Source organism: Mustelus asterias, chromosome 8, assembly GCF_964213995.1.
Source record: "Mustelus asterias chromosome 8, sMusAst1.hap1.1, whole genome shotgun sequence".
In the NCBI taxonomy this organism is placed as follows: Eukaryota; Metazoa; Chordata; class Chondrichthyes; order Carcharhiniformes; family Triakidae; genus Mustelus; species Mustelus asterias.
This window is the reverse complement of record NC_135808.1, coordinates 138,957,392-138,971,589: the sequence shown is the minus strand read 5'-3', so window position 1 is coordinate 138,971,589 and position 14,198 is coordinate 138,957,392. Positions and strand designations below refer to the sequence as shown.

Genomic DNA, 14,198 nt, shown 5'->3' with positions numbered 1-14,198 from the left:
CCATGTGGGACTTTGTCAAATGCCTTACTGAAATCCATATAGACGACATCCACGGCCCTTCCTTCATCAACCGTTTTTGTCACTTCCTCAACAAACTCCACCAAATTTGTAAGGCACGACCTCCCTCTTACAAAACCATGCTGTCTGTCACTAATGAGATTGTTTCGTTCTAAATGCACATACATCCTGTCTCTAAGAATCCTCTCCAACAACTTCCCCACCATGGACGTCAAGCTCACATAGAACATAGAACATAGAAAGCCACAGCACAAACAGGCCCTTCGGCCCACAAGTTGCGCCGATCACATCCCCACCTCTAGGCCTATCTATAGCCCTCAATCCCATTAAATCCCATGTACTCATCCAGAAGTCTCTTAAAAGACCCCAACGAGTTTGCCTCCACCACCACCGACGTCAGCCGATTCCACTCACCCACCACCCTCTGAGTGAAAAACTTACCCCTGACATCCCCCCTGTACCTACCCCCCAGCACCTTAAACCTGTGTCCTCTCGTAGCAACCATTTCAGCCCTTGGAAATAGCCTCCGAGAGTCCACCCTATCCAGACCCCTCAACATCTTGTAAACCTCTATCAGGTCACCTCTCATCCTTCGTCTCTCCAGGGAGAAGAGACCAAGCTCCCTCAACCTATCCTCATAAGGCATGCCCCCCAATCCAGGCAACATCCTTGTAAATCTCCTCTGCACCCTTTCAATGGCTTCAACATCTTTCCTGTAATGAGGTGACCAGAACTGCGCGCAGTACTCCAAGTGGGGTCTAACCAGGGTCCTATAAAGCTGCAGCATTATCTCCCGACTCCTAAACTCAATCCCTCGATTAATGAAGGCTAGTACGCCATACGCCTTCTTGACCGCATCCTCCACCTGCGAGGCCGATTTAAGAGTCCTATGGACCCGGACCCCAAGGTCCTTCTGATCCTCTACACTGCTAAGAATGGTACCCTTCATTTTATACTGCTGCTCCATCCCATTGGATCTGCCAAAATGGATCACCACACACTTATCCGGGTTGAAGTCCATCTGCCACTTCTCCGCCCAGTCTTGCATTCTATCTATGTCTCGCTGCAACTTCTGACATCCCTCCAAACTATCCACAACACCACCTACCTTGGTGTCGTCAGCAAACTTACCAACCCATCCCTCCACTTCCTCATCCAGGTCATTTATGAAAATGACAAACAGCAAGGGTCCCAGAACAGATCCCTGGGGCACTCCACTGGTCACTGACCTCCATGCAGAGAAAGACCCCTCCACAGCCACTCTCTGCCTTCTGCAGGCAAGCCAGTTCTGGATCCACAAGGCAACAGCCCCTTGGATCCCATGCCCTCTCACTTTCTCAAGAAGTCTTGCATGGGGGACCTTATCGAACGCTTTGCTGAAGTCCATATAGACCACATCCACCGCTCTTCCTTCGTCAATGTGCTTGGTCACATTTTCAAAGAACTCAACCAGGCTCGTAAGGCACGACCTGCCCCTGACAAAGCCGTGCTGACTACTTTTGATCATACTAAACTTCTCTAGATGATCATAAATCCTGTCTCTCAGGATCCTCTCCATCAACTTACCAACCACTGAGGTTAGACTCACCGGTCGGTAATTTCCCGGGCTGTCCCTGTTCCCTTTCTTGAATATAGGGACCACATCCGCAATCCTCCAATCCTCCGGAACCTCTCCCGTCTCCATCGACGATGCAAAGATCATCGCCAAAGGCTCCGCAATCTCCTCCCTCGCCTCCCACAGTAACCTGGGGTACATCCCATCCGGTCCCGGCGACTTACCAACCTTGATGCCATTCAATAGTTCCAACACATCCTCTTTCTTTATGTCCACATGCTCGATCCTTTCTGTCCTCCGCAATCCAGCAGTACAACCACCCAGATCCCTTTCCACCGTGAATACCGAGGTAAAGTATTCATTAAGCAGCTCCGCCATTTCTAACGGTTCCGCACAAACTTTTCCCCCTTCACCTTTTAAGGGTCCTATGCCTTCACATCTCATCCTTTTACTCTTGACATATTTGTAGAAAGCCTTGGGATTCTCCTTAATCTTACCCGCCAAGGTCTTCTCATGACCCCTTCTCGCTCTCCTAATTTCCTTCTTAAGCTCCTTCCTACATCGCGTATACTCCTCTAAATCCTTAACACCTCCTAGCTCTCTGAACCTTCTGTACGCCTCTCTTTTCTTATTCACCAGGTTCATCACAACCTTCGTGCACCACGGTTCCCGTACCCTACCAACACCCCCCTGTCTCATCGGAACGTTGTCATGCAGAGCTCCAGACAAACATTCCTTGAAAATCCTCCACTTTCCTTCGGTACTTTTCCCCAAGAATGCCTCCTTCCAATTTACCCGTCTAATTTCCTCCCTGATGACACTGTATTTCCCTTTACTCCAGAGAAACACTTTCCTAGCCTGCCTGACCCTATCTCTTTCCAATGCTATCGTGAAGGAGATAGAATTATGATCGCTATCCCCAAGATGCTCACCCACCGAGAGATCCTCCACCTGTCCAGGTTCATTAGCCAGCACCAGATCAAGAACAGCCTCTCCTCTAGTAGGCTTATCCACATACTGTGTCAGGAAACTCTCCTGGACACACCTAACAAACTCCTCTCCATCCAAACCCCTAGCCCTAGGGATATTCCAATCTATGTTTGGGAAATTAAAATCTCCCATCACGACAACTCTGTTATTCCTACATCTCTCCAGGATCTGTTTCCCCATCTGCTCCTCAACATCTCTGTTACTATTGGGCGGCCTATAGAAAACACCTAGCAAAGTTACCGACCCCTTCCTGTTCCTAACCTCCACCCACAGAGATTCCGTAGTCGGTCCCTCCACGGCGTCCACCTTCTCTACAGCCGTGACACTATCCCTGATCAACAGTGCCACTCCCCCCCCTCTCTTGCCTCCCTCCCTGTCCTTCCTGAAACATCTAAAACCCGGCACCTGAAGCACCCAGTCCTGTCCCTGAGACATCCAAGTCTCCGTAATGGCCACCACATCACAATTCGAAGCAGCAATCCACGCTCCAAGCTCATCCACTTTATTCACTACACTCCTGGCATTAAAATAGACACATCTCACTACACTCCTGGCATTAAAATAGACACATCACCGACCTATAATTTCCTGGGTTATCCCTGCTACCCTTCTTAAACAACGGGACCACATTCGCTATCCTCCAATCCTCAGGGACCTCACCCGTGTCCAAAGAAGCGACAAAGATTTCCGTCAGAGGCCCAGCAATTTCACCTCTCGTCTCCCTGAGCAGTCGAGGATAGATGCCATCAGGCCCTGGGGCTTTGTCAGTTTTAATGTTCCCTAAAAAACCGTACCTGTACACCCAGATCCCTCTGTCTATCAATGCTCTGAAGGGTTCTGCCATTTACCCCCAACATACTCCCCCCACATCTTCATCTGTCACAATTTACCCTCTGATTTCAGCTTCTCTGCCGTTTTCCCATTCACACCCTTTATTCTCTCTATGAGCTGCCATTAGCAGCCTTTCCCCTGGTTTCTGTGGCTATGACTCATCTTTCATTCCATCACCCTGCAGTATAAATATCTCCTGCTTTCTCTGCCTTTTAGCTTTGACAGCGGGTCATCTGGACTGGAAACATCAGCTCTTTTCTCTCCTTACAGATGCTGCCAGACCTGCTGAGATTTTCCAACATTTTCTCTTTTGGTTTCAGATTCCAGCATCCACAGTAATTTGCTTTTATCCAGTGAATACAAACTGACTTGGTTATAGGAGACAGAGAGTAGTGGAGGAAGGGGGTTTTTCAGAATGGAGATCTGTAGCTTGTGGTGTTCTGCAGGGATCAGTGCTGGGACCTCTGCTGTTTAAGGTGTATATAAATGATCTGGAGGAAAATGTGGGTGGTTTGATTAGTAAGTTTGTGGATGACATGAAGATTGGTGGAGTTGCTGATAGTACCGGGGATTGTCAGAGGATACAACAGGATAGAGATAGATTAGAGACTTGGGCACAGAAATGGCAGATGGAGTTTAATCCGGACAAATGCGAGGTGATGCAATTTGGAGGATCCAATTTAGGCGTGAATTATACTGTAACTGGCAGAATCCTTAGGAACATTAACATACAGAGGGATCTGGACGTGCAGGTCCACAGTTCCCTAAAAGTGGCAACACAGGTGGCCAAGGTGATTAAGAAGGCATACGGCATCCTTGCCTTCATCAGCCGGGGCATTGAGTACAAGAGTTGGGAAATCATGTTGCAGCTATATAAAACCTTGGTTCGGCTGCATTTGGAGTATTACGAGCAGTTCTGGTCACCACACTACCAGAAGGACATGGAAGCTTTGGAGAGAGTGCAAAGAAGATTCACCAGGATGTTGCCTGGACTCGAGGGTGTTGGCTATGAGGAGAGGTTGAATAAACTAGGATTGTTTTCACTGGAAAGACGGAGGCTGAGGGGAGACCTGATAGAGGTCTACAAAATTATGAGGGGCACAGACAGGGTGGATAGTCAGAGGCTTTTTCACCAGGGTGGAAGTGTCAATTACATTCGGCACAGACAAGAAGGGCCAAAAGGCCTGTTTCTGAGCTGTAATTTTCTATGGTCCTATGGTTCTACAAGAGCCACAGGTTCAAGGTGAGAGGGGGAAGGTTTGAGGGAGATGTGCGGGGGAGGGTTTTTCACACAGAGAGCGGTGGGTGCCTGGAACGCGCTGCCAGAGAAGGTGGTGGAAGCAGGCACATTAGCAACATTTAAGAGCCATCTGGATGGGTCCATGAATAGGGAGGGAATAGAGGGATACGGACTGATTAAGGACCAAAGGATTTTCTTTCGTTTAGTTTAGGCATCATGATCGGCACAGGCTTGGAGAGCCGAAGGACCTGTTCCTGTGCTGTACATTTCTTGGTTCTCTGTTCTCTTTCTTCTTTGTTCTTTGATGTGAGCAGTTTCAGTTTTGAGGATGTTACGGAGGAAGTGAGGGTTTTTGCTCTGAGGATGTTATCGAGGGATTTCAGTTACACTGAGTGGTTGGAAAGTTTTACAAAGATCTCTAAGATCTAATTGCTGTTTTCACCATGTTGAGGTTTTGATCAGGGCCAAACGACTGCTCCATCAGCTGTCAATCCTGATAACTCTGTTTACAATTTACATAGATGATTTGGAGTTGGGGACCAAGTGCAGAGTGTCAAAATTCGCAGCTGACACTAAGATGGGTGGCAGAGCAAAGTGTGCAGAGGACGCTGAAAGTCTGCAAAGGGATATAGATAGTCTAAGTGAGTGGGTGAGGGTCTGGCAGATGGAGTACAATGTTGGTAAATTTGAGGTCATCCATTTTGGTTGGAATAATAGCAAAATGGACTATTATTTAAATGGTAAAAAATTGCAGCATGCTGCTGTGCAGAGGGACCTGGGTGTCCTTGTGCAGGAATCTTAAGGAGTTAATCTGCAGGTGCAGTAGGTAATTAAGAAGGCAAATGGAATTTTATCCTTCATTGCTAGAGGGATGGAATTTAAAAACAGCGAGGTTATGTTGCAGCTGTATAAGGTGCTGGTGAGGCCACACCTGGAATACTGTGTACAGTTTTGATCTCCTTACTTGAGAAAGGATATACTGGCACTGGAGGGGGTGCAGAGGAGATTCACTAGATTGATTCTGGAGTTGAGAGGGTTGGCTTATGAGGAGAGACTGAGTAGACTGGGACTATACTCATTGGAATTCAGAAGAATGAGGGGAGATCTTATAGAAACATATAAGATTATGAAGGGAATAGATAAGATAGAAGCAGGGAAGTTGTTTCCACTGGCGGGTGAAACTAGAACTAGGGGGCATGGCCTCAAAATAAGGGGAAGCAGATTTAGGACTGAGTTGAGGAGGAACTTCTTCACACAAAGGGTTGTGAATCTGTGGAATTCCCTGCCCAGTGAAGCAGTTGAGGCTACCTCATTGAATGTTTTTAAGGCAAGGATAGATAAATTTTTGAACAATAAAGGAATTAAGGGTTATGGTGAGCGGGCGGGTAAGTGGAGCTGAGTCCACGAAAAGATCAGCCATGATTTTTCTGAATGGCGGAGCAGGCTCGAGGGGCCAGATGGTCTACTCCTGCTCCTAGTTCTTATATTCTTATAGCAACATTCCCAATCTGATAGAAAAGCAAAAAGTTGCAGATACTGCAAATCTGAAATAAAAACTCAGGAAAAGCTCAGCAGCTCTGTGGAGAGAGACAGAGGGTGAGACACGGTTCAAGTTTCAGAATAATTCAGATCATTTCAAATGAAAGGAGATCAGACCAACACACACAAAGGAGCAGGAGTAGGCCACCTGGCCCCTCAAGCTTGCTCCACCATTCAATAAGATCATGGCTGATCTGTCTGTGTTGAGTTCACATTCCCATCGACCCCCAATAAACCTTTGATCATCTTGCTTCACAATTCCTCCTTAAAAACATTCAATAACCTCCCGCACCCCGCCCCTTACATTCACCACCTTCTGAGGCAATAAGTTCTAACGTCACACAATCCTCAGAGAAAATAAAATCTCCTCAACTCTGCCCTGAACAGGGTGGCCTCTCATTTTAAGAGAGTGCCCTCCAGTTCTGATCTCCCCCACATGGGGAAACATCCTCTCCACGTCCACCTTATCAGCACTGTTCTGCATCTTATATACTTCAATCCAGTCATCTCCTCACTCTTCTAAACTCCAGAGATAACAAGCCCAGCCTGTCCAACCTTTCCCTGTCAAACAACCCACTCAGTCCAGGTATCAATCCAGTGAACCTCCTCCAGTGCAATTACATTCTTCCTTGAACAGGCAAAATGAAATTGCACGCAGTAATTCAAGATGTGGACTCACCAATGCCCTAAGTAACTGAGGCATAACATCCTACATAGAACATAGAACATTACAGCGCAGTACAGGCCCTTCAGCCCTTGATGTTGCGCCGACCAGTGAAACCAATCTAAAGCCCCTCTAATCTACACTATTCCAATATCATCCATATGTTTATCCAATAACCATTTGAATGCTCTTAATGTTGGCGAGTCCACTACTGTTGCAGGCAGGGCATTCCACGCCCTTACTACTCTCTGAGTGAAGAACCTACCTCTGACATCTGTCCTATATCTATCACCCCTCAATTTAAAGCTATGTCCCCTCGTACTAGCCATCACCATCCGAGGAAAAAGGCTCTCACTGTCCACCCTATCTAATCCTCTGATCATCTTATGTGCCTCTATTAAGTCACCTCTTAACCTTCTTCTCTCTAACGAAAACAGCCTCAAGTCCCTCAGCCTTTCCTCATAAGACCTTCCCACCATACCAGGCAACATCCTGGTAAATCTCCTCTGCACCCTTTCCAATGCTTCCACATCCTTCCTATAATGCAGCGACCAGAACTGTTCGCAATACTCCAAGTGCGGCCGCACCAGAGTTTTGTACAGCTGCAACATGACCTCATGGCTCCGAAACTCAATCCCTCTCCCAATAAAAGCTGACACACCGTACGCCTTCTTAACAACCCTATCAACCTGGGTGCCAACTTTCAGGGATCTATGCACATGGATGACCAGATCTCTCTGTTCATCCACACTACCAAGTATCTGACCAATAGCCCAGTACTCTGTATTCCTGTTACTCCTTCCAAAGTGAATCACCTCACACTTTTCCGCATTAAACTCCATTTGCCACCTCTCAGCCCAGCTCTGCATCTTATCTATGTCCCTCTGTAACCTGCAACATCCTTCCACACTGTCCACAACTCCACCAACTTTAGTGTCATCCGCAAATTTACTAACCCATCCTTCCATGCCCTCATCCAGGCCATTTATAAAAATAACAAACAGCAGTGGCCCCAAAACAGATCCTTGCGGTACACCTTACTTTCATTTTATTCTTAGTTATATCACTGACTAATCCAGGGGGATAGAGGAGTGTAGTGGTTATATTACTGGGCTTGTAATCCAGGGGGATACAGTAGTGTAGAGGTTATATTATTGGATTAGTAATCCAGGGGGATGCAGTGGTGTAGTGGTTATATTACTGGATTAGTAATCCAGGGGGTTATGGTAGTGTAGTGGTTATATTACTGGATTAGTAATCCAGGGGGATAGAGGAGTGTAGTGGTTATATTACTGGGCTAGTAATCCAGGGGGATAGAGTAGTGTAGTGGTTATATTACTGGGCTAGTAATCCAGGGGGATACAGTAGTGTAGTGGTTATATTATTGGATTAGTAATCCAGGGGGATAGAGGAGTGTAGTGGTTATATTACTGGATTAGTAATCCAGGGGGATAGAGGAGTGTAGTGGTTATATTACTGGGCTAGTAATCCAGGGGGATACAGTAGTGTAGTGGTTATATTACTGGATTAGTAATCCAGGGGGATAGAGGAGTGTAGTGGTTATATTACTGGATTAGTAATCCAGGGGGATACAGTAGTGTAGTGGTTATATTACTGGATTAGTAATCCAGGGGGTTATGGTAGTGTAGTGGTTATATTACTGGGCTAGTAATGCAGGGGGGTTATGGTAGTGTAGTGGTTATATTACTGGGCTAGTAATGCAGGGGGTTATGTAGTTTAGTGGTTATATTACTGGATTAGTAATCCAGGGGTTACAGGCATTGGGGAGAGTTACAGAACAAAGAGATCTGGGGGCACATGTTCATTGCTCCGTGAAAGTGGAGTCACAGGTGGACAGAGTGGTGAAGAAGGCATTCGGCATGCTTGGTTTCATCGGTCAGAACATTGAATACAGGAGTTGGGATGTCTTGTTGAAGTTGTACAAGACATTGATAAGGCCACACTTGGAATACTGTGTGCAATTCTGGTCACCCTATTACAGAAAGGATATTATTAAACTAGAAAGAGCGCAGAAAAGATTTACTGGGATGCTACCGGGACTTGATGGTTTGAGTTATGAGAGGCTGGATAGACTGAGACTTTTTTCTCTGGAGTGTAGGAGGCTGAGGGGTGATCTTATAGAGGTCTATAAAATAATGAGGGGCACAGATCAGCTCGATAGTCAATATCTTTTCCCAAAGGTAGGGGAGTCTAAAACTAGAGGGCATAGGTTTAAGGTGAGAGGGGAGAGATACAAAAGTGTCCAGAGGGGCAATTTTTTCACACAGAGGGTGGTGAGTGTCTGGAACAAGCTGCCAGAGGTAGTAGTAGAGGCGGGTACAATTTTATCTTTTAAAAAGCATTTAGATAGTTACATGGGTAAAATGGGTATAGAGGGATATGGGCCAAATGCGGGCAATTAGGATTAGTTTACGGGTTTTAAAAAAAAGGGCGGCATGGACTAAGTTGGGCTGAAGGGCCTGTTTCCATGCTGTAAACCTCTATGACTCTCTGACTCTAGTGTAGTGGTTATATTACTGGATTAGTAATCCAGGAATTTTAGCCTTCTTTGCTCTAAGGAGAACAATCCCAGTTCCTCCAGTCTCTCCACATTAACTGAAGTTCCTCATTCCCGGGAACATTCTGGTAAATCTGCTCCGCACCCTCTCCATGACAGATTGAGTTGGTTGTGAAGCTTGTTGCTGTGTCACTGCTGACTCACTCACTTATTGTCAGCCAGGTTTGTTGTGGTGAAGATGGGATATTCCTCAGGAGCTGGGCGACCATTCTGATCCTCATACAAGAAAACCGGTGATCTGCCAACCTCCACCCCGATCTGCTGCACTCCTTGTTCATTGTATATGGAAAGCAGGAAAGCCTGTGTACTTCTCTTGGGTTTTAATGTAACTAAGATTGAGAAATCCCGAGGGAACTGTCCATCTGGAAGCAAAGGGAAAGAGCCAGTAAAAAGACAAATCGAGCTACATTTCTACATAACCGACCACAACCTCAGCAACTTGTCCCAAAGCCTTTGACAACAAATAACATTTCATTTGACTTGATTTGACTTATATTGTCACATGTTTTGGGATACAGTGAAAAGTATTGTTTCTTGAGCGCTATACAGACAAAGCATACCATTCATAGAGTACATAGATAGGATGCAAGACTGGGCGGAGAAGTGGCAGATGGACTTCAACCCAGATAAATGCATCGTGGTCCATTTTGGTAGGTCAAATGGGATGAAGGAGTACAATATAAAGGGAAAGACTCTTAGTACTGTAGAGGATCAGAAGGACCTTGGGGTCCGGGTCCATAGGACTCTAAAATCGGCCTCACAGGTGGAGGAGGTGGTTAAGAAGGTGTATGGTGTGCTGGCCTTTATCAATCGAGGGATTGAGTTTAGGAGTCCGGGGATAATGATGCAGCTATATAAGACCCACGTCAGACCCCACTTGGAGTACTGTGCTCAGTTCTGGTCGCCTCATTACAGGAAGGATGTGGAAAAGATTGAAAGGGTGCAGAGGAGATTTACAAGGATGTTGCCTGGATTGAGTGGCATGCCTTATGAGGGTAGACTTAGGGAGCTCGGTCTTTTCTCCTTGGAGAGACGAAGGATGAGAGGAGACCTAATAGAGGTGTATAAGATGTTGAGAGGAATAGATCAGGTGGACTCTCAGAGGCTTTTTCCCAGGGTGGAAATGTCTGCTACGAGAGGACACAGGTTAAGGGTGCTGGGGGGTAGGTACAGGGGAGATGTTCGGGGTAAGTTTTTCACACAGAGGGTGGTGGGCGAGTGGAATCGGCTGCCGTCAGTGGTGGTGGAGGCAAACTCAATAGGGTCTTTTAAGAGACTCCTGGATGAGTACATGGAGCTTAATAGGATGGAGGGTTATAGGTAGGTCTGGAAGGTAGGGATGTGTTCGGCACAACTTGTGGGCCGAAGGGCCTGTTTGTGCTGTAATTTTTCTATGTTTCTACATTAGAGAAGGAAAGGAGAGAGTGCAGAATGTAGTGTTACAGTCATAGTTAGGCTGTAGAGAAAGATCAACTTAATGCAAGGTCGGTCCATTCAAAAGTCTGACAGCAGCAGGGAAGAAACTGTTCTTGAGTCGGTTGGTACGTGTCCTCAGACTTTTGTATCTTTTTCCCAACGGAAGAAGGTGGAAGAGAGAATGTCCGGGGTGCGTGGGGTCCTTGATTATGCTGGCTGCTTTGCCGAGGCAGCGGGAAGTGTAGACAGAGGGCCCGATTTTACCATTGCGTTGTGCACGTTTTCGGGTGTGAAAACGTGGTAAAGTCGGGTGTGAGGCCATTGACGTGATCCGCGCCCGCGCAGATGGTCACTTTACCGAGACCCGGGAATGGCCGCGATCCGATTCGCACCCAAAACAGGTGCAACAGCGATTTAAATGCATTTAAATTGAATTAGTGAACTGCCCGCCCAACTTTATCAGCATTTCCCCCTTTACCCCCGCGTTCGCCGATCCGGAATCGCGCCGAAATGGACCTGCTGAATAAAAGTCTGGATCGAGCGCTCCAGCTGCTGAAGAGCGAGTTTAGAGCTTCCAACGGCTCCCTGACTCAGATCAGTGGTGGGAGGGAGGAGGGAGGTGGGTCAGATCATTCTCTGGTTGCAGTGGGGTAGGGGAGTGAGGCCAGATCGTTGTCTGGTGGCGGGGGGGGGGGGGGGGGGGGGGCAGTGATTGTTGTCTGGTGGGGAGGGAGGAGGAGGTGGGTCAGATGTTCCTCTTGGGGGGGCGGTGAGTGAGGCCAGACCATTCTCTCGGGGGGGGGGGGGGGGGGGGGGGGCGGGGGTGAGTGAAGCCAAATCTTTCTCTGGGAGAGGGGGGGGGAGGGAGCCCGATCGTTCACTGGTGGGGGGGGGGGACAGATGGATCTCTGGTGGGGGGGTAGGGGGGCAGGGGGTTCCGCTGCCACTCTGTGGGCAATCGGTGGGGGGGAAGGGGGCAGGGAGTCACGATCGGTTTGGGTAGCAGGGGGACTGGGTGGAGAAGGGGGACAGTGATGTCTGTGGGGGCCATCACTCCGGCTTTTCACTCTCGGGCCACTTTCACCGCTTTCTGCGGCCCAGGAGCGATCTGACACGGGGCGCGTTTTTCAATTTTTTTTTCTAACTGCGCATGCGTAGTTCAGAGCTCCGATCGTTTTGGGCGCACTAAGCCCCGCCCACAGCGTGAATGGGACTGGTGATTTTTTTTCAGGCTGGGTGCGTATGGGGGCGCGTGAGAGCAGATTTCCAAGTCGGATGTGAATTGCCCCCAGATTCAGCACTTGGAATGAAAATGGTCAAATCAGGCCCAGAGTCAATGGATGGGAGGCTGGTTTGCGTGATGGATTGGGCTACATTCACAACCCTTTGTAGTTTCTTGTGTTCTTGGGCAGAGCAGGAGCCATACCAAGCTGTGACACAACCAGAAATAATGCTTTCTATGGTGCATCTGTAAAAACTGGTGAGAGCTGTAGCTGACATGCCAAATTTCCTTAGTCTTCTGAGAAAGTAGAGGCGTTGGTGGGGCTTTCTTAACTATAGTGTCGGCGTGGGGGGGACCAGGACAGGTTGTTGGTGATCTGAACACCTAGAAACTTGAAGCTCTCGTCCATTTCCACTTCATCCCCATTGATGTAGACAGCGGCATATTTAACTATTTCTGAAGGTTCTTTTATTTGGTCGTGGGACATGGGCGTCGCTGGCTGACCAGCATTTATTGCCCATCCCTGAGGGCATTTAAGAGCCTTGGAGAGAGAGCAGAGTGGATTCACCAGAGTGAGACTGGGCAGAAAAGGGGCATATCATGAGGATAGATTACCCAAATTAGACTGAAAGTGCCTTAATTTCCCAAGATTAAGGGGTGATTTTACCGAGATGTTTCAGATGATTCAAGGATTTGGCTGGGTCGCTGGAGAGAAACTGTTTCATTGTTGTGGGTGGAGGGTCGAGGCAGTGTGGGGGTGGAGGGGGGGGGGGTGAGGGGCTGGAGGGTAGAGGGACTGTGGAGGAGGCCGGGAGAGGGGGTGCTGGGAGTTGGAGTCAGTGTGCAGGCCGTGGGTAGAGGGGAGGGGGGGGGGGCGGTGCAGGTGGGAAGGGGGTGGAGGAAGGCCGGGTGGGGTGGCGGGGGGGGGGGGGGGGGGGCGGGGGGGGCGGGTGGAGGCAATGTAGAGGCCGTGTGGGGGCGGGGGGCAGGAGGGTGGAGGGACTGTGGAAGCCGGAGGTTGTAGGAGGGGGGAGGGGTTTACTTCAGAACCTTCAGTCAGAGTCAGGCTTTTCAGGGAACATCAGGAACATCCTCACTCACACAGAGGGGGCGTGGGCATCTGGAACCCTCTCTCTGCAATCTGTTGCAATCTGTTCCAGATGAACATTGCTGGATGCTTCTTGGGTGTAATGACTTCAGAGGCAACTCATTTTGGTCAAGCTATAAAAGGGTTTATTACCAGCGAGAAACAGGTGTATATAACAAGGCTCTGATGGAATCAAATGCGCGTCTCCTCTGCACCCTACCCTGGGACACATGCCCTCGCTCCCGATTGGCTCTGCTTCCCAAGCGGCCTCTCCAGAGGGTCCAGCCCGATCACGTGACCGTCAGGAATCGCCCTGTTATAGGGGCCACAGTGCCACACTCCTTCCACCACTGCCCCCCCCCAACTCCTGATTAAACATAGACTTGTTCATTAGGACATCAGGAATATCCCAGGAGAATTCCTCACAAGTTTAGACAGTCCAGAGACGAGAACATTTCAATCCTGTGTTACTCGCTTCAGGAACTAATCAATCTGATTGGATGGTTGCGAAAGGTAAACTCATCAATCCGGGGTCGAGGTTTTCCTGTTTCTGTCGTCTCTTTAGTTGCACAAACCCATGGCAGCTCATTTCACCTTTATCACAGGGAACCTGTGGTGAGACCGGTTCCACTGCAGGGGTCACCTGCAAGCTCTGCAAGACGTGCCAAATCATCGACACGGATGCCATCATCTCATGTGAGAACACCATCTACCAGGTACACAGAAAACTTTAAGAAACAACAAAGAACAACTAAGAAAGCGATAAAGAAAGGAAAGATAGGTTATGAAGCTAGGCGAGCTCTAAATATAAAAAATGATAGTAAAAGCTTTTACAAATGTATAAAAAGGAATAGAGTGGCAAGAGTGAATGTTGGACCCTTGGAGGACGAGAGGGGGGATTTAATAATGGGAAATGAGGAAATGGCTGAAACTTAAAATAAGCTTTTTGTGTCGGTCTTCACGGTGGAAGACACAAATAGTTTACCGAATATTAACGATAGAGGGTTGGTAGGAGGAGAGGTACTCAGTACAATTAATGTTACTAGGGAGGCAGTGCT

The 14,198-nt window shown here is 48.1% G+C and overlaps 1 protein-coding gene across 1 annotated transcript in view; it reads right to left on the bottom strand.

Annotated features, from left to right (window-relative positions):
• Positions 1-14,198, bottom strand: part of LOC144497798 (collagen alpha-1(XI) chain-like) — a 494,895-nt gene that overhangs the window by 434,242 nt on the left and 46,455 nt on the right. The window contains exon 3 of the mRNA XM_078219235.1: positions 9,564-9,777. Coding sequence (XP_078075361.1) covers positions 9,564-9,777 — 214 coding nt within the window. The remainder of the gene's footprint in view (positions 1-9,563; positions 9,778-14,198) is intronic.